Below are 20693 nucleotides of genomic sequence, written 5' to 3' on the forward strand. Positions count from 1 at the left end.
CCCATGCCTTGAGACTAAATAATTGAATAGCTTGAAAGAAGGAAATAAATTGCGGTGGTATTACTTAGTCACACCAAGAGCTGTCGCGTCATTATTTTTGTTGTTGTATATAACACTCTATATATATATATATATTCAAAATCTAATAATAATTCTAATAGACTTCTAAAATGTAACGACCATCTTCCTTCATGTCTTCAACAACTTTTGCAACATCTTTAATTTCTTCACCATTCTTTTTGGCTCCATTACGAACAATATCTTCCAAACATGCAGTGATATCTGGTACTGGCCATGTTGGTCCACACAAATAGAACGAACCGTTTTTGGTGACAATAGCATCAGTCAATTCCTCAATTGTTTGTCTGATTCTATCTTGGATATAAATCTTTTCTGGTTGGTCTCTTGAAAATGCTGCTCCAATATGAGTTAAAACTCCAGCATCTTTATAAGCTTCCCAAAGTTCACCATAAAGATATTCCTCCTTTTTGTGTCTTGATCCCAAGTACAAATAGATATCACCAATCTCCATACCTTGTTGTTTTTGCCAAATCTTTTCTTCAATAAATGCTTTAAATGGTGCTAACCCAGTACCCAACCCTGACATAACAATAGGTTGAGTGGATAATGGTGGCAATTTCATAACTGATGGTTTAACACTAACAACCAATTCATCACCAATTTTTAAATCGGATAAGTATTTTGAACAATGACCGTATCTCAATCTTCCTCTTGTATCAACCCAGTCAACGACAACAATTAACAAATGAACAGCATTAGGATGTATTCTTTGTGAAGAAGCAATTGAATATTCTCTTCTTTTCAAAGGAGCAATGATCTTAATCAATTCTTCAAATGATGGTCTTGCTGATTTGAATTCTTGTAAAATGTCAAAATAGCTATCAAAATCAACTTCTTGTCTCTTTTTCAACTCTTCAGCACCTTCAGCACTAGCCAATTTAGTTAAGACTGCCTTTTCTTTTTCTTCAGTGGCAAATTCAGCTAATGATTCATAGAATCTTTTAGGTGGTTTACCCAAGAAATCAACTGTTTCAGTCAATGCCTGTCTGGCTGATCTAATTTCAACAATCTTGCTATCATCTTTATTGGTGATTTCAACAAGTGAATCACCATCAACATTGTAGAATTTCAAAAATTCTTCAACTGCTTCGCTGTTGTTTCTACCGTGAATACCCAATGCTTCACCAATATCATAAGTCAACCCGGTACCAGTAGTATCAAACTCAATGTGGAAAATATTTCTTGAATATTCAGTTGGAGTCAATCTCTTGTTTTCTTGAACTTTTACCACAAAATTTTTAACTGGCAAATCTGGTCTCAAATCTTTAGAAACATTATAAGCTTCAGGGAAAGTAATCTTTTGTGCAAGAGATTTGTAACCGGTATTGTTAATTTCTTCAACAGCTTCAATTGGGTTTCTTGGATTGGCAAAGAAGGAAGTTTCAATGGGGAAAAATGGTAATTCATTTGATTCTTCAACTTCAACTTGTTCTTTGTCTTGCTCTTGTTCTTTGGTCTCATTTTCTTTCTTTTCTTCAGCTTCTTTGACTTCGTCCTTCAAATCAACCCATTCAGGAGCAACTGGGATCTCTTTGATACCTTGGTTTTCATCAACAGAATTGATAAAGTTATCTAAAACAGTACCTAACAATTCAAATGAATTACCATTGGCTTGCAATAATTTGTTAACGATGAACCCACCCAATTCAGGTAAGGCGCTTCTCCAAAATGCCAATTGGACCAAAAATTCACCAGAAAATCCTTTAGTGGCACTATTAGCTTCATCCAATTTTTCAATAATTGAGAAGTCAATGGCATACAACTTGTTGTGGTTTTTAGCCAAATCTTTTTTGAATTCAATAGGTAATTTTTCAATCAATTCTTCCTTTGTCAATGATTTATGATTAATATACAAAATAGAAGCATCGGGTTTTGCTGTGGCTAAGACGTCGTAATATTGTAAAAGAGATAAATCTTCAATAACAACAACGTCTGCTGCATCAACGGCTCTAATTGGACCTGTGGTAGAAATAATTTGTGATTGAAATAATCCACCTCCGTTACCGTTATCAAACATATTTCTAATGGCGACACTCTTGCTGTTATCTAAAGATAAAGATAATGCCAATTTTTCAACAGTATCAACAATAATTCCATTATCTTTACCCCAGAACAAATAACTACCTTCAGGTGAAGAGTTGGCGGTCAACACTTCGTCTGCTGGTTTAACAACAGGGAAAATTTTTTCAAAATCTAATGAGACAAATTCATTTAATAATTTTGTAACAGTAATTGGAGTCCATTTGAAATCAAGAGGATAATTGAATTCATCAAGCGATAATGAATGATATCTACCACCTAAGAATAATCCAGCGGTAACGTCAGCCATTAATCCATCATTAGAAGAAGACAACACCACTAATTTCTTGGTTGATTGAGGAATAACTTGGACAAGTTTTTCTTGATTGAAAGGAACAGGAACTCTAACTTTAACTAACCCTACATCTAATTTGCTGACAATTTGACTCAATTGGGTACTTTGGTGAGTACCATAAACGACAAACACGGTTTTAGGATTTTCACTACCAACATATTCAAATTGAGAATAATTCTTTCCTGTGACTTTATTCAAGGCATTGAAAGCAGCATCAATAGAAACTTCATCTGTAGCTGAATCTAATAAGCTTTGGTATAATTGGAAAATATCGTTACTAGACAAAACATTTTCAAATTTTTTAAAGGTTTTTACAAATTCAGGACCATCAAATAAATAAACAGAAGGTTTACCACTGAAAAATGAATAAAAATGATTCAAGATAGCTAAATGTTGTATTTCTAAGGCATCATTTGAATCAACTGGAGTGAAAACAGGATAAGATAAAGTACGAGCAACACTCAAAGCTTCACCGTAGTTTGAAACCAACGAATCCTGATTGAAATCAATAGCAGAAACATTCAATGCCAATGGTAATTTATCAGCAGTAGCACTCGACAATGCTGTTCTCATATAGTTTAATCCATTTGATCCAAGTAAAGTAGAGACTGGTTGACCATTAGTGCCATTCTTAGTGAAATACCCTAAGATTGCATTGGCAGCACCTGATCTAACTTGGAATTTGTTATAAAATGGAACAATTCCATACGCATTCAATCTTTGATACTGTAACCAGAGTTGGATGTTGGAATCTAATAAATTTTCATCACCAACAGTTTCATAGCTAAAGATCTTGGAAGCAATAGAATAAAGTGTTTGATTAATGATGGTAGTGGCTGAAGTGTATGTGGTGTCTTTGATTTCTTGGGGATCAGTTGTCAACCCGAATGGATTGGCCTTGATAAGCGAGAAGGAAGATGATGATGTGACATCAACTTCACTGGTAGTCTTACTTGACACAGGTATAGCGTGAGGGGCCATGGATTATGCTTTGGTTGATTGGATCAATAAAAAGAAGAACTGAAGTATGTAAGGTTGTTTTTTTACAACCAGTGTTACTTGAATTGATAAATAAAAAAAATGGTTGAAAAAAAGAAAGAAAAAAAAAAAAAAAAAGATAATCATAGTGCACGTGAAAGCAACCAATAAAAATATATTTGATTACCAAGAAAGCGCCTAAGTACTTAATCTGTCTCTCGTATTGTGTGTGAGATTAACAATTCAAAATCCGCAACATGGAATTTGAAAAATTTGATGCTTTTTTTTGGATTCTTTTTCTTTTGCAACTCTATAATATTAAACCACTGTTTATTTAGAGTATACTTTTCAATTATTACTCGTACAGTACATAGTGAAATGTGCATTTTATCAGACACAGGTTTGTTTGTCCATGGTTTGTCTATTCTTCGTTTCTTGTGTTCTCTAACAATCTAGTGATTTTATCTTCATAAGTCTGTCTGAAGCTTCTCCAAACACCTTACCGTGATTCATTTCTAATTCATATGTGAGATGAGTTGTATGTGGAGAATGGCAGATCTGTTTCATAAATGTCTTACTTTATTCAAATTTTTGCAATAGGATGGGCTTGACAGTGATAACCGTATTTTTTAATAAGTCATCCTCCATAGATTGATCTTTATTTGTGTGCAAACAGTTCCATAAATTATGTATGTGGTGTGCACTTGTCAAAAATCTTACATAGAAAAGATTTGCAACCAAATAATCTATATCCTTTACACGCTTAAATGTTTGTGACAAAAATGTAAAGCATATAAACTTCTTATGTAACTTTTTACCACTTTTCTTTTCTTCTTTTTATTTACATTTAACTTTCAAAATTTATTTCGTTTATTGGGGGCTAGGAATATTATATCTTTTACTGAAGCTTGTTGGACCAACTTTAGGGAAAAAGAAACAAAACAATCATATAAAAATATAATCAAAAACAAAATGTCAATAACAATGTATAATAAGTTTGCTATATTGGAAGACACCAGAAATAGATCTTGAAATTGATATCACTGTTCTTTATCATATATTCACTTAAAGAAGAAATTAAGACTGGCTGTCCAATCAATATTAAATACATATTTCCCTACAAATTGTAGTTACACGCTGAAGCTGCTATAATAACTGAAACATGTTCTTATATTACTGAAGTATTGTCTAATAATTAAATAAAGATATTATATATTTGAACCGTCAAATGAAAGAGAATAAAAAAAGACAAGAACCAATTATTAAGTTGCTGCTGTATCAAATTGGTTTTCAAAAGCTGATTGCAAAACCTTGTTTGCTAACTTGAAAGGTCTTGATATATAATACTTGTATATTATTTATAGGATACGATATTTTGGGGGATAGGAGATACGATGCCATGAATGGTGCTATTTGGGAGAAAGGAGTAGGTCCGAGGAAGACGTAGTTGATGATCCACGGATTCGAAACTCTTCTCTATAGTGCAGCGCATCTCTCATAAGCAGGGCGTTAGGTACAAAGTGGCGGCACGAGAATCGCCACTAGGACGGTTTGATCCAGTCCTGGGGGTACGGTTGTGCCGGTTGCCAAAACTTGTACCATCTCTAGCGCCAACAAGGGCTAGTGCCAGAGCCAGATCCAGGCTACTGGGGCCACCTATGCTCAAAGGAAATGGCCATTCCCATAGCAGGGTCCCTAGTGCCAACGACAAAGCAATGGATACTGTCAATACCATAGCAAAATTGGGTCAACGGCTAGCACGTGGCTCAATAGATCTGGAGCGAGTATACAAGCAGACTACAGAGTTAATTGGTAGCAACCAATGTCCAGCCCAATTGCGGAGCTGGCTGGCACAACAACAAATTAAAAGAAAGCAAGAGCAACAGTCGGAGTTTATGCATGAGAACTAGTATTTAAACAGTCGTTGAGACTAGAGCAACACTACTAGCTAGTTGGGTCAAGGACCAGCTGGGTCAATCTTGAAATGTACTGTGTATGACGTCATTTTACCTGTTAGCTTAAAAAAAAATATTACGAGGATTTGATGGAAAAACGAAATGTTTCAAGTTTGGTCTGTTGCTGTTTGTTATCGATTACACATTGCTCAAAACGTAACTTAATGGCAAACTAGATTGATGGTAGTAATACTTGTATGTTAAATCAAGCTCTACGAATAAGGCAAATCCCATTGATTGAATGAAACTGGAAGAGAAGCAACCAGAACAAGCAGAGGAAAATAGGTAGTATGATGGTAGTGTACCATTATCCAAAAACAATTCAAAGAAGCAGACGATGAGAAATGAAAAAAAAATAGGGGTAAAAGGGGAGAAAATAAAAAGAAATAAAAAAAAAAAAACTGCGCCATGGTTTTTATCATCATCAGATTTCCAGATTTCCAGTTTTTTGTTAATCAACAAAGTATATTTGAATTGGATTGAGACTTTGCATCTCTACTTGTATCAGTATGATGATGTTAATTGCAGTTTGGTTAGAATTTTTCGATGCAAGAATTGCGTGTTGATTTTTTTTTTTTTGCATCTTTATTCCTTCCCTCTGTCGTATTTACTCAAATCTCTATGCCTTAGCGATCTAATGTTATTATTAAAACCCTCCTTTATCTCCCCACGTTCAATACATATTCTTCTTCTTCCCTCTCTCCCCACCCAATTATCAACTGATTTTAGCTTGTAATCAGTTGACAATGGGAACGTCGTATTTCTCTTCTTCTTATCGACGTTCCTTCTTTTTTTCTAGCAAGATTCAGATGACCCCATTATGTTCAGTCCCCGCCTCCATCATTCATTTTTACTTTAAACCTCAGCCACATCATTTTACGTTGGTTTTTTTTTGAGGGGTCATCTTTCCATTTTATTATTCTTTCAAACTATTGCTAATTTCAATTATATTCATTCATTGCTCTTGATTCTTGCGACGATATCTCTAATCCAATCATAGTGGTGTAGAAGATTGGAGATAAATTCGATGAGTACAAAAAAGAAAAAAGTGAAATGCAAATGAAAATGCGACATTTTTTTTTTCTTTTGACTTGTTTACATTTTATTAAAATTGATTACGTAATTGAGCAATTCACACAAACAACGCCATGGCTTTTATTAAAAGAAGAAAAAATTATTATTTACTGGACGAGGCTTGTTTTTTTTTTTGTTAAATTTACAATCCGATCTCATTGAAACTCTTTCCATTTTTTTTTTTTATCCTTGCCATTATTTTCTTATTGTTTATTGAGCCCGAATGACAACGAGAGATTGGGTGTGTTCTGGAGTGGCTTTAAAGCTTTCAGAATTTGAAAGGTCGGAGATATCAATAATCGGACAAAACGCATAAGGAGCTACCCCTATTTTTTTTCTGGTCCTCTGGTGGTTTCTTCTCTTACAAGTTAAGTTAAGCATTTAGGTACGATATAAGTCAGCAGTTATTGCAAAAGACAAATGTGGAATGTTGTAGTTGTAGTTGTTTTTCCACTTTTTAGGTTAGCAAAAATGTAAAATAAATATTGAAAACAAAAGCCAAACGTAATATAGGGGGAAAACTAAAAGTTTTTCGTTAGATTGAATTGAAGTGGTAGTATAATAAACAAATACACGAACTGCGCGACATAAGTTTACACAAATACAAATACACGCGACATTTAACATTACACAAACTACTCAATAATAATAATAATAACAATAGAAAAAAAAATAGGAGTAAGAATGAGAATGTTTTGTCTGTCTCATTCTCTTTGATATATTTAATTAAATCTTTTCTCTCTTACAATCAATCACCAACAACAGAAAAAGAAAATCTAACTCAACTCAGGTAAATACACACATACACACTACCATTTTTTTTTTTTTCCCTTCCCAAAACAATATTAAATTATTTCTTCACCTATCTTTCAAATTCAATTTCAGTTGGTTTTTTTTTAATATTATTTTCTTCTTTCCAATCTACTTTACATATCATTTCTTCTTCTTCTTCTTCATATTCAAGTGTTATTATTCATTCCTACTCCTCCCATAATTGTGTATTAATTAATTTAATCTTCATTGTGTCTCACATTCATTTTAATTCCCATTCAACAACACCAACTGTTTCCTTTCTTCTTTACTCCAGATATTAACTTCCTCCGCCCCCTTTACAGATATATATACATAAGTTAAATTGAATTCTAAATCTGCCCACCTTTCAAAACTATGAGAAAAGAATTGAAATGCATTATTTGGGCCCATGTTGGTCTAATTGTTTATCTATTGTATTTATCATTTGATTTACTTTCATTATTAAATGATGATATTTTCAGTGATGCATTATTAGATGTTGAAATTAATCCTAACCCTAGTACCACATTAAATAAACCAGCTATTATCCCGAAAATTATCCATCAAACTTATAAAACCACTGATATCCCAGAAATTTGGAAACCTGGTCAACAAGCTTGTATCAATCTTCATCAAGATGATTATCAATATTTCTTATGGACCGACGAACTGGCTCGTGAATTCATCAATAAGGAATTCAATTGGTTTATTGACACTTGGGATAATTATAAATATCCTATTCAACGAGCAGATGCTATTCGTTATTTTGCCTTGTATTATTACGGTGGGATTTATATTGACTTAGATGATGGTTGTAAACGTAAATTAGACCCCTTACTTACAGTGCCAGCTTTTGTTCGTAAAACTGCCCCCACCGGGATCTCCAATGATGTTATGGGTAGTGTTCCTAATCATCCTTTCTTCTTGAAAGTAATTCAAGATTTAGAAAAATATCAACGTAATTGGTTGGTGCCGTATATCACCATCATGATGTCAACAGGACCATTATTTTTATCCATCATGTGGAAACAATATAAACGTTGGGGTGTTCCCGAAGCTGGGAAAGTGCGGATTTTATTACCTCAAAATTATAAAGGAACTACATCATCATATTTTGCCATAGTTCGAGGCTCTTCTTGGCATATGGGTGATGCTAATTTCATTAAAAGTTTGGGTGATCATTTGGTATTGGCAGTAATTGGTGGGTTTTTACTTGGTTTATTAATTTTATTTATGGAATATTTGTTTTATTCCTGGTTAATCTCAAGTCAATGCAAAAGATTGACTAGTAAAATTATCAGTTTAACTTGGGCCATCTTAATGGGGGTTTTAAGATTTTTCCATTTAGATAAACTTCTATCTAAATGTGATTTTTGGAGTCGTTCTAGTAAATATGACGAATTGGTTTTACCAAAAGACAGTAATGATTTGAAAAATATCAACAACAATAATAACAACAACAACAACACTAATGGTGGTGCCGATAACAATGGTAATGATAAGAGTGAGTACAATAGTAATAATAATAATAGCACCAACAATAATAACAACAACAACAACAACAACAACAACAACAACAACAACACTGGAAAAACTAGATTATCATCAATTTTCAATATTTTGGGTGGTAAAACAAAGGTTAAAAGAAGAAATCGTAAAGATTCAAATTTACCTATTGAAATTGATGTTTTGAGTAAACTTCTTGATGATACAGTAATAATAGACGCTTCTACCACTGAAACCCCTACTAACGCAATTACTCCAATTTCACCAACTATCAATTCAAAGACTTCTAATAATGAACTTTTAATTCCAACCATCAATAATACTAATGATACTAATAATGTTAATAATAAAAACACTTGCGATGATCAATCAACTTTACTTCCTTATTCGACTCGATTATCATCATCATCATCATCGTCATCTCGTTCATCTTCTACTTCTTCATTGCCTAGTCATGAAACTATAATGAAATTAAATAATGATATTGTATAAGGAGTGTTATGTATGTGTTTACGTAAGTACTTTTTTTTTTGTTTTTTCCTTTTTAATTTAATTAATAATATATTAATGTAAAGTTTATCTTACAATAGGGGTATTACAATAACATGTAGCAAAATATACAGTATCTATTCTTAAGTAGTAGTTAGCATATTCTTTTTCTTTCTAAAGTCCACCTAAATGAATGTCATCGCAAACCCCAAAAAGAGGTCGTGTGTATATGCACAAACATATTGGTTGTAATTATTTTTACAAAGATTTTTTTCCTTTTCTAATTTCAAGCAATATCATCTAACCACATACATTCACTAGCAAACTGAAGGGGAAACCATGTCGAAAGAATTATCTTTAAATCAAAAAAACTATTTAATACAAGCATTAAAGTCGAATATTCGATTATCAACTTCCAATAGTGGTGGTGGCAGCAATGGATCACGAAAATTCAATCAGTTTCGACCAATTGATATCAAATTATCAAACACTAGATATGGATCAGTAGAATTATCATTAGGTAAAACCAAAGTCATGGTAAATATTACATCAAGAATCACTGAACCTTATCAAGATCGTCCATTTGAAGGAATCATGACAATAAATTGTGAAATACCTAATCATATTAAAATTCAATCAAATGATAATGATAATGAAGATGAATTTATAAATTTAATTAATCGAGCATTAGATCGAGCTATACGCAGATCAAATGCGGTTGATTTGGAAAATTTATGTATTATTGCTGGAGAAAAAGTTTGGGAATTAATTATTGATTTACAAGTATTAAATTATGATGGTAATTTAATTGATAGTGGATGTTTAGCCATAATCACAGCATTACTTGATTTTAAAAAACCTGACGTGACAATCAATAACAATAATACTAGTAGTAATAGTTCCACAAGTGGTAATATTATCATTCATGATGATGAAATGAAACGACCATTTATTGAATTATCAATATTACATATTCCAATATGTTTAACATTTCTGTTATTTAATCTTGGATCTAAAGAAACTAATTTAAAAACTAATGATATTGATCAAGAAATTTGGTTATTAGATGGTGATGTCATGGAAGAATCATGTCGTGATGGATATTTAATTATGACCATGAATCAAAATCATGAATTAATTCAATTAAGTAAAATTGGTGGTGGTATTAATGGTGGAGTATCTATAGATGGTCAACAATTAATTAATTTATGTCATGAATCAATAGATGAAATTAATCGATTGACTAATTTGGTTAAATCAACGGTAAAGAATCATCAATTGAATAGATATAATAATGAGAATTATAAATTATTAGAATCAAGTGCTGATAGATAATATGGGTATGGTATCCTTCCCCAAAACCAAAAAAAATAAAAGCCTTATATAGAATTACTTCTAATAAAACAATATTATAAATTGTCGTTGTTGTTGCTATATAGTTTGTAGCATTGGGGAGGTATAAACATATGGTAGCGTCGGTGTTTAACAATTTTTTCTGGGGCCAAACAAATTACAATTTGGATTGAGAAAAAAAAATTGTGCCAACAACAAAAAATTTTTCCTCCAAATAGAATATAAACTTGTCTCTATTAACATTTATAAAGCATCAGCACCAGCACCAGCACATTACTTGTATATATGTATATATTTATAATGTTATCCCAAATAATATCTAAACCAAATGTTTATCGTCAATCAGGATATGTTTTCTACCGTCAATTTACAAATCGTGGTCCCTTATCATTATTAAGTCCAACCACTCCTACCACTCCTCCACCTACAACTTCTTCTTCTTCTTCTTCACCATCAGTACAACCACCTTCTTCTTCTTCTTCTTCATCTAGTTCTAGTAATGTTACCACTTCCATTTTCCCTTCAACAACAACAAGAACAACAACTAGTACCATTACTCCACCAACATTTTTCCAAACCAAACCATTACCAACTAATACTATTATTAAATTTGTACCACAAGAAGAAGCATGGATTGTGGAAAGAATGGGTAAATTCCATCGTATTTTACCTCCTGGATTAGCTATTTTAGCTCCTATAATTGATAAAATCAGTTATGTTCAAAATTTGAAAGAAATGGCTTTGGAATTACCTTTACAAAATGCTATTACATTAGATAATGTGAAAATTAAATTAAATGGTATAATATATATTAAAATTATTGATCCTTATAAAGCTAGTTATGGAATTGATGATTATAAATATTCTATATTAAAATTAATTGAATCGAGATTAAATTTACAAATTGGGAAATTAGAATTATCGAAAATTTTGAAAAATCGAGAATTACTAAATGATTTAATTATTAAAATTATTAATGACGCTGCTAAAGAAAATTGGGGTATTGAATGTGTTAGATTTGAAATTAAAGATATTATCCCACCACAAAATATTGTGGATAATTATATTGATAAATTTATCAAATTACAATAATGAGCGGTATCCATATGATACCTTGACTCAATTAAAAAGAAGAAGATGTTGATGTTGTAAATAGTTATTTCCATGATATCATTGCCTGATTATTGTCATTTCTTTATTTTTTGATAGATTGTTTATATAAAAAATGAAATATTTGGTAGATTTTCCTTTTAGTTATACACTAATACTCTTTGTGTGTATGCTTTTGGCGCAAATATAAGAGAATAATTACATGGCTGTACACATTGAGTGAGTTGCTTTTATAACCATTCCATAGGGCAAGATTATGGCAAGAAAATACTAAAGGCAGGGGGAGGTCCAACGCGTCTGAAAATCCCCCCCCCCCCTTAAAAAGAAAAAGAATATACGCCAGATGGTGTTGAATCAACAAAAAAAAAAATTTTGAAAAACTCCATTCTTTCTTGTTCAATTTGAACCATTACAACGTTTTTATAATATGGATAAAGAGAGTAAAGTTATAATATTACCCAATACCACTTCTGGTAGTGAATTTAAAATTATTAATTTACCAAATCCAACCAATTTGGTCATAACAAAATCATACCTAGTGCACCATGATGAGGACAAGACTAGTCAATTGTACGAATTAAACATTATTGGTGGTGAAGATGATGAAACTGATAATGATAATGCTAGTGCAAAATATAGAGGTGCAAAATTAAAATCAAAATCAGAAAATTCGATAAAATCATTAATTTTTGAGCCAGGTTATGTTTTACAATCACCGAAAATCATCATATCCAACAAGTTCAATCTTAGTTATTTACTAATTTCATTATTTCTGAATCTAAATCAACAACAGTCACCACAATCATCGTTACCAGAGAACCTATTTAATGATAATTTTAAAAGTTTAGAAGATTTGAAAGATCAATTATTAAATAACTACCGGGAAAATACAGACAATGATTGGGTGTTAGAAATTCCTGATCAATTATATCATCAAAGTTTGGCAAATTTATGCGATATAATAACTGAAAATATTGATGAATCATTTTATCGATTTGATTTAATCAAAATTTTACATTGGTTAAATGGGAAAGTTGTAGCATTACAAAAGTATATCCTTACAAGTAATGATGAACCTAACAATAGCATATTGACAAAATTGAAATTAGAATTGAATCCATCAATGTCAAATAATATCATAGAGGATCAATTATTGAATGATCTAAGTTTATTATATTCTATTGATTATATTTTTAATAGTTATTTGGATAATGGTGTCAACAACTATTTGAAACAAAAATTGTTGGAACAATTCAAATATGATTTTACTCGAGTTTTGAAATATATTGATGATTTGAAGATTCAACAGAATTTAATTGAAAATGTTTTAGAAAGTAATTTGAAATCTACTACAAATAATACTAAAAAGAAACCATCCACTGGCACAGCTAATAAAAAGGTCAAACGTGGAGCCATTGATAGTTTTTTCAAAAAAACTAAATGATGGCAGCAGAAAACATCTTACAATATATAAATCTCACATATAATTATAACAAATAAACAAACAAACAATAGTATAATATAATATTAATAAGATATACAATGTACAAAAGATCTCTTTCTTGTTGCTTAGTCATTTTATCAATAAAATAAACCTGGCAATAAAAAAATCTCTTGCTTTTTTCTAATCAATGACTATTATCTCTCCAGAATAGAAATAAATCCTTCTTCGGAGATCAAATTGTCATTAAATTTGATTGAGTTAGTAAAATGGTTTATTCAGGTAAACTGAAAAATAAACCTTCCTATGTATCTATATAGAAATGGAAGCACATCCTAACAGTCTTCTCATATGTTTACTCCCCTCTTTCGTTTAATTCAAACATCTCCTATGCAAAAAACAATTAGTAATAATAAGTACCTATATACAAATTATGATATACGTACCGTTTTATGATTTCCACGAAATTATCGTTCTCAACGCTTAAAAGATAACAAACAATTTAGTTAGTACCAGGTCACAATGTAATTAAGAGGAAACGATGATTTCTCCCCCTCATTTGTTAAAACTTTGAATAAACAACATACTAAAACATCTAATACTTGGCAGATTCCAACAGGTTATGAGCTTATTATAAAAATTTAGAAGTTAGTATTACACATATTCATATCATGATATTCGCAACTCATGAACGTACCCATACCCTTCATAAATTTCCACTGGGATATACAATATCTGGTAGCATTGCTTGTAAGTCATAAAAGTACTTCGCTTTAGCCACTACATCACTTGGATATGTGGCCAAAGAAAAGGATGCTGTCGATAAATTAAATCAACAGCATCTGAAGAAAGAAAGGAGAAAAGGAGACAACAAAAACACAACTGTTTAATATATTTTCGTCGACCAGATGATTTTTTTTTTTTTTCAAAGTTGATTTCTCATGACCACAAAGCGCCTCCACGTGATCTCACTAATTGTAAAATAATAATTGACGTTGTCATATTGGTGTTGTCTTGACGATTTTTTGTGGGATATGTATTGAAATATGTACAGATATAATAATTCAGCTTGCTTTCCAATCAATTGAATTCTATCAGAAGAATTGAGAAGGGTTTAATATAGCAAGTGGTTTCCAAATTGGTGAAAATTTTAAAGGTACCACTTGAATGTTATTGGCTAGTTATTTGTCTGTGGTCCATGTTTCTTGGAAATTAATCTTAATTTAAGATTCCATTAATAACAAGAAGTATGGTGTATAATTGCTATTCTTTAGTATCATAGAACATACAATTTACCTATACAAAATCCAACACAGTCACTATATATTATAAGATTGAATAATTATTTGTCACTACAGCTGTACCTGAAAATATAGTTAATTAGTGCTGCTATAACTTTTAGAAGTATATTAAACTTTAATTGAAGACCACTCTTTTTTTTTTTTGTAATTTTTGTATACAAATATTAGCAAAAAAATGTAATTCAAAGATATTCATAATTAACGGATACATGGCTCCTCAAACAGAAAACAAGAGTTCTGCTTTTATTACAATTAACTTGCTTACTTATATTGTTAGCACTGATTTGTCTTTGCAAAATGCAATCATTAATGAAACCAAATCTCTTATATCAAAAGGAACCGAAAAAATTCCAAGTCATCAAGTTGGGCGAATGGTCTAGTGGTATGATTCCTCGTTTGGGTTGTTCACCAAACACAAAATTCGAGGAGGCCCGGGGTTCAATTCCCCGTTTGCCCCAATTTTTTTTATAAACTATTTTGCCGAGATATTAGCTTAGTTCAATCAAAATCTCTTGTTATAACAGCTCCTGGTGTGCTCTTCTTTTTATAGGAAGTGTAAAGACAAGGCAAGCTTAACGAAACACTGCTTAATTTAATCAGTATTCCTCAATTGTTTCAAGCACTATCAGTTTTGTACCCCTTATTCAAAGCAAACTCAAGAGAATTTAATAATTGTCTATATCATAAAATGATATTGTTTCAGTTTCTCCCTCACATCTCATCTTTTGCTGTCATCGTCAAACCAAAAACTGCAATAACCACAGCCACCACGACCACCACCACGGGGTCCGCATGAAAAAAAAAAAAAAATTAGTGACTGATCTACGTTGGCAGTTTTTGAACCATTGTGCAGGAATTCGGAGATGAAGAACAAACAAACAACAATTTATTTCTCTTCTATTGATCTGATTGTTCAACAAACATTCGTTCTCAAAGTTTAATATTGTGTGGACGTTAATGATGCAGATGTTCTCTCATGTTGCTTTATCTTATACAAGGAGCATAGCATATAGATTACAGTCGTTGATAAACTGGATGAAGAGCATTTCAATTAAACGTCGTGCGGTAAACCATTCTCGTGTAAAACTCCTGCAGTCCTGTTTGGAGAGGACTCTCCAGTATAATTGGTACGATGGAATAAATTGAAATTGAGGCTTTATTATTATTTTTGGTACCAGAGAAAATTCCACCTTTGCAAACTGAAATTAATCAACAACAACATCAACATTGCAACGACAATAGACAAAAACAACTTGCTATGCGGATCGAAATTCCACCGTTGCTCGTTTTCAACTTTGTCTGTTATTGTTTGGTGTTGTCAGCAGCAATTATAACTTCACTCTTTGAACTAACTATTATGTTACACCAGTCCTTTCTAGAATAATGCTTGAATCAGGAACAGTACAGCTGTGGCAGTATCCTGGCACACAAAAGACTAACAGACAAATAGAACTATGGATTTAGTATACTGTTGTTGATCTGGAAATATCCACACCCCAAAAAAATGTGGTTCACACAACACTAATAGACTCACTATACTTGATAGAACTAATAACTACAGTATTTTCTTTGCCATGCGTATGCATATCGAGGTGTGTTTAATTGTCGTTTCTTTTACTCTACAACCAGCCAAATGAACCCTACAAGACTACTTTTGTACAATGCAAAATTTAAAGAACCGATAATGTCGTCGAAGCAAATGACGAAAACCACAAAATAAGTGTTTGGAAAAAAAAAAAGGGGATGATGGTTGATGATGATCCAGAAATGTTTGTCTTATTGTCTCGTTTTAAGGGGGGTAATGGCGACACGGAAAACCAGTTTTTCGTGGGGCCATGTTAATATTATATTTATTGTGGAACTTGAGAATTTCATGTTTTGCATTAAAGTTTTACCGATTCAACAAACACTATATTTCAATTATTGCTCCTTGTTGCTGTTTCCTGTACTCTCACCCCTGTGAGTCCCCCGCTTTCGGTCTCTCACCCTTCTGTGAATTAATTTCTTTGAATTTCATTTCTTCAAGTTTGATCAAAAAAAAAAAAGTGTATAAATACCAACGTTGATCCTTGATTTTGAACGATACATCTATTTTTCTTCTTCCTTTTTCTTTCTTTCTAGCATTCCATTCAATTACACTTCATATCAATTAACAATGGTTTTCGGTTTCGGTAAAGACGACGACAAAGACAAGAACGACAGAAGAGACAACGATTCTTACGGATCTTCTAACAGAAGAGACAACGACAACTCTTATGGATCCTCTTCATTCGGTTCTTCCAATGATGACGACAACTCTTATGGTTCTTCCAACAAGAGAGGTAACGATTCATATGGTTCCTCCAACACTGATTCATACGGTTCCTCCAACAGAAGAGACAATGACTCGTACGGTTCTTCCAACACCGACTCATATGGCTCTTCTAACAGAAGCGGCAATGACTCATACGGATCTTCTAACAATGATTCTTATGGATCTTCTACCAAAAGAGGTAACGACTCATACGGTTCCTCCAATACCAGCAGTTACGGTTCCTCCAACACCGACTCATATGGTTCTTCCAACAATGATTCCTATGGTTCCTCCAACAGAAGAGGTAATGACTCCTACGGTTCTTCTAATGATGACTCGTATGGCTCTTCTAATAGAAGAGGTAATGATTCCTACGGCTCTTCAAACGATGATTCCTACGGTTCCTCAAACAGAAGAGGTAACAATGACTCCTATGGTTCTTCTGATTATTAGTTGAGAAAAAAACCATCAATTGAACACCATCATCTTGATGGCTTTTGAATAATTCAATTCTCAAATGAAATTTTGGTGTCTTTTGTGACACTATTACTTTTATATTTTGTACTTTCTTATAGGCTGCGAAAAACCTAAAAAAAAAAAATTTCAATTGGTTTAGCCAACCAAAAAAATATACATCTACATTCTTTATATTCAATTGATTTGTGACTAAATCTGTTTGACATGTAATAATTTAAGACCATATTTAATAAAAATAAATCAATTAATGTTTATAAGAACAATTAAAAAGAATTATACAATCTAGAAAAAAAAGTAAAAAAAGAAACAATGTACTAGAGATAAACTAAAGTTAATGCTTGAAGCCATTCATTTACAGCTTATTTAGTTATCTATTTATTTTTTTTTTGTAAATTTTATCTTGGTCTTTCGTCATGAGTACATGTGTATATTTGTACCTTGTGCTTCAACTTCAAGTCGTCAGACGTCACAGCTGCTGTTCTTGTGTTATGGAAGACAGTGAAGCCTGTTGTAGTGGGGCGTATAAAACTTGTGTCAAGTACTTTCTTTTGTATCTCACGATGGAGGCCACAGCAAGCGTGTTATGTTTGATGGAGGTGGTAGCCAAATGATTCAACACAACGTGATTTGGAATTGGTAATGCACCACTATTGTTTTCAGTATTATTGAAATTATTCAAAATTACACTTTCTAAATGAGGTGGCAATTGTGGTGGATGTAACCATGCTTGCTGTTGTCCGTTATTATTCCTGGATTGCTTATCAATCGCCACATAATACTGCTCCATCACTTTTGGATCAGTAAAAATCGGTGGGATATCTTTGATATATTGATAAGTTTTTTCATCTAATGCATTGCTTTCATCATCATGGTATCTGGAATAACCATCACCCATATCATCATCGTCATTAGTCAACCCCCACATCGAATTACTTCTTGATCGAGATACCGAAGATCTACGTGAAGCTTGTTGGTTGACTGTCTTATCGCCAGTCTTTGCTTGCTGTTTCTCAAGCTCTTGTTGTTGTAACTCATTGTTGTTTTCCTCTTTTTCTTGTGATAGATGTTGTTGAACATTTTCCGGAGTAATCTCAATATAATTCACAAAGTTGCCCATTTGATCGGTGGCTGTAGGTAAAAAGTCGGAAAATCTCAACTCATTATCAACCACAAATCTGAAACGATGGGTTCCAACTGGTAACCCTAAGGTAATCATAAAATTATCATCGGGTTGTTTTACTAACCCAATCATTTTTCTCCATCCAGTGAATGAACCAGTTACATACACTTTTTGACCCCCTTGGACCCATTTAATATCCACAGGAACTGCAATATTGGCATCTGGAGCTACTGGTTGTTGTTGTTGTTGTTGTTGTTGTTGTTGTTGTTGCTGCAGTTGCAGTTGTTGGGAAGCTTGAGATTGCTGCTGTTGATTCAAGTTCGATAAGGATCGGTCAATATGCATCTTATCCCCCTGTTCGTTACTTTTATCCGATTCCTTATTATCGATATTCATTCTATCTAAATCAATTTCATCTGTCAATATTATTGTAGATTTTCTCCTTGTGGGTTGTTGATCTTCACCTTCTGCTTTACTCACATCAACCATCGACACATCTTTGGTAGTATTTATATCATCCAAAGGACCTGTTGCTGATGCCTCTTGATTTGTAGATTTTGGACTGAGCATGTTGATATCGATATCTCAAAAATGGAAAGTTAAAAAGATAAAACAAGCAAATGAATAAATATATAAGTAAAAAAAAGTACAGATTATGACAAAATACCACTTGCTTTATACAAACTAAGATGACACGGGATGAGTTTTATTTTATAAGTTCTAATTTCAATGCTGATAAGAATGCTATTATGCTATTTTTACTTTTTTTTTCTTGAATGTATTTTTTTATTTCTTTTTTAGGGTGGGAAGTGTAAAGAATTAATATTCTATTTGAAACTGTGTTACCTTAAGTCTAGAAATTAAGTCACTTTCTAGTGTAATTCAATCTGATTAAAATTATGAAACACGGACTAGAATTGGGAAAACAAATAAACTTAACAAAAACAAGCAAATTCTGATTGTCTTTTATGATTGGTAGATAGATAAATGTAAATCTTCTTTTAAAGTTTGGTGAAGTTGGGTTAAAGGTAATATGATTTTCAAAATGTTGAATATGATGAAATTTGAGTTTTTCTTGTAGTTGTGATATATCTTCTGATGATGGATTTGTTATTTTGTTTTTCGTTGAGTTTTTTTTTTTTTCTTTTCTCTGAGAGATTTTTCTTCTTTTTCCAGCTTTGTTGTTCACTTCTGTCTTGTTCTTGTTTGTGATTATTTTTTTGTTGTGGTGGTCGTTGTAGTTGTTGTTTGTGGTGCGGTGGTGGTGGTGGTGGTTGCGGGAGAAAGGAGGTAGAGGAGGAGGAAGAGAAGGCGATGTAAAAGAAGTTGAAGGAAAATTACAACCACAAGAGTCACATCTCGCATTAGTCACGTGAATGCTTACCATGATTTCAAATGTTTAATGCACCGATTTCAAACGTTGTTGACAAGGGTGAACCGCCAAGCCAAGCAAAGTCAAGCTACTTCCCTTGGATCTAATCCAATCAAGATTTCGAGATAGCATGATTGTAGGATTCTGTTATGGTAAGCTAGAGTGCTTCCTTTTACCCAATGCGCACGTGACATTTAGAATGTTAAAAGAAAAAAAAAACGTAGAAATCCGTAACAGTCAGAATTTTCTGGCTAAATTGCAGGTAACCACAAGAGCCTTCCACATTAACCGCACCAGAAGTTAGACATGCAACAGGAAACCAGTCGCATACAGTATATGTCAGGTAATAAATATTCTAAAGAATCAAGTCGAAAAGCACAAGGACTGGTTGCTAAATTGGTGCCACCATTGAATTTCTCGTTAGTGGAGAATGGAATCTATCGCTCAGGTTTCCCAATGCCTATAAACTACCCATTTTTAAAGCAATTGAGACTAAAAACGATAATATATTTGGGTGATTTAGGTAATCAAACTTCAAGCAAAAGCAAGAAGAAAGACAAACATGGTACAGCAGAAATAATGAACAATTATCTAGATTGGATCAAGAATGATACCGAAATCAGGTTCTACAACTTATTATTTGAATCGTCACAAGAACCGTTCAATAAACCAGAAGATATTCAACAGGCCACTCAAAGCTTGACTTTTGCATTGCAGTTGATCCTAAATAAAGAGAACTATCCCATTTTGATTCATTCAAACAAAGGCAAACATCGTACTGGTGTTTTGATTGGAATAATGAGAAAAGTCTTACAAGGTTGGTGTCTAAGTGGAATTTTTGAAGAATACGAAAAGTTTGCCATGGGTAAATCGGAATATGATTTGGAATTAATTGAACTATGGCAACCAGAATTGTACATAGACGATGCTAACAAGCCCGATTTTGTTAGGATATAACAATAGACATATGTACATAT

General features: G+C 32.6%; 9 protein-coding genes, 1 non-coding gene and 1 pseudogene across 10 annotated transcripts, besides 1 other annotated feature; 8 read left to right on the forward strand and 3 right to left on the reverse strand. All coding sequences in view use genetic code 12, as the record gives it.

Moving 5' to 3' along the window:
- Positions 1-154: 154 nt before the first annotated feature.
- On the reverse strand, positions 155-3436 carry CD36_23290 (subunit alpha of assimilatory sulfite reductase, putative; the record flags this gene model as incomplete). The annotated part of the gene is made up of 1 exon (XM_002418758.1): positions 155-3436. One exon carries the CDS (start codon positions 3434-3436, stop codon positions 155-157), a length of 3282 nt encoding a protein of 1093 aa, XP_002418803.1.
- A 4193-nt stretch (positions 3437-7629) lies between these two features.
- Positions 7630-9252, forward strand: CD36_23310 (mannosyl phosphorylinositol ceramide synthase, putative; the record flags this gene model as incomplete). The annotated part of the gene is made up of 1 exon (XM_002418759.1): positions 7630-9252. One exon carries the CDS (start codon positions 7630-7632, stop codon positions 9250-9252), a length of 1623 nt encoding a protein of 540 aa, XP_002418804.1.
- Positions 9253-9588: 336 nt separating this feature from the next.
- CD36_23320 (exosome complex exonuclease, putative) lies at positions 9589-10584 on the forward strand (the record flags this gene model as incomplete). Its single annotated transcript, XM_002418760.1, has 1 exon — positions 9589-10584. One exon carries the CDS (start codon positions 9589-9591, stop codon positions 10582-10584), a length of 996 nt encoding a protein of 331 aa, XP_002418805.1.
- Positions 10585-10887: 303 nt separating this feature from the next.
- On the forward strand, positions 10888-11694 carry SLP2 (stomatin family protein, putative; the record flags this gene model as incomplete). The annotated part of the gene is made up of 1 exon (XM_002418761.1): positions 10888-11694. The coding sequence occupies one exon, from the start codon at positions 10888-10890 to the stop codon at positions 11692-11694; it is 807 nt and encodes a 268-aa protein (XP_002418806.1).
- A 445-nt stretch (positions 11695-12139) lies between these two features.
- CD36_23340 (ribonuclease H2 subunit, putative) lies at positions 12140-13156 on the forward strand (the record flags this gene model as incomplete). The annotated part of the gene is made up of 1 exon (XM_002418762.1): positions 12140-13156. The coding sequence occupies one exon, from the start codon at positions 12140-12142 to the stop codon at positions 13154-13156; it is 1017 nt and encodes a 338-aa protein (XP_002418807.1).
- A 1663-nt stretch (positions 13157-14819) lies between these two features.
- Positions 14820-14911, forward strand: tRNA-Pro (TGG). The gene has a single exon. It is a non-coding gene; the product is annotated as a tRNA-Pro (tRNA).
- Positions 14912-16012: 1101 nt separating this feature from the next.
- Positions 16013-16381, forward strand: CD36_23345 (annotated as a pseudogene).
- Positions 16013-16381: a sequence feature.
- Positions 16382-16609: 228 nt separating this feature from the next.
- Positions 16610-17200, forward strand: CD36_23350 (stress response protein, putative; the record flags this gene model as incomplete). Its single annotated transcript, XM_002418763.1, has 1 exon — positions 16610-17200. One exon carries the CDS (start codon positions 16610-16612, stop codon positions 17198-17200), a length of 591 nt encoding a protein of 196 aa, XP_002418808.1.
- A 490-nt stretch (positions 17201-17690) lies between these two features.
- Positions 17691-18914, reverse strand: CD36_23360 (beta-subunit of the Snf1 kinase complex, putative; the record flags this gene model as incomplete). Its single annotated transcript, XM_002418764.1, has 1 exon — positions 17691-18914. The coding sequence occupies one exon, from the start codon at positions 18912-18914 to the stop codon at positions 17691-17693; it is 1224 nt and encodes a 407-aa protein (XP_002418809.1).
- Positions 18915-19209: 295 nt separating this feature from the next.
- CD36_23370 (conserved hypothetical protein) lies at positions 19210-19731 on the reverse strand (the record flags this gene model as incomplete). The annotated part of the gene is made up of 1 exon (XM_002418765.1): positions 19210-19731. One exon carries the CDS (start codon positions 19729-19731, stop codon positions 19210-19212), a length of 522 nt encoding a protein of 173 aa, XP_002418810.1.
- Positions 19732-20022: 291 nt separating this feature from the next.
- CD36_23380 (tyrosine phosphatase, putative) lies at positions 20023-20673 on the forward strand (the record flags this gene model as incomplete). The annotated part of the gene is made up of 1 exon (XM_002418766.1): positions 20023-20673. One exon carries the CDS (start codon positions 20023-20025, stop codon positions 20671-20673), a length of 651 nt encoding a protein of 216 aa, XP_002418811.1.
- Positions 20674-20693: the final 20 nt, after the last annotated feature.

This window comes from Candida dubliniensis, chromosome 2 (assembly GCF_000026945.1).
Source record: "Candida dubliniensis CD36 chromosome 2, complete sequence".
NCBI classification, from domain to species: domain Eukaryota; kingdom Fungi; phylum Ascomycota; class Pichiomycetes; order Serinales; family Debaryomycetaceae; genus Candida; species Candida dubliniensis.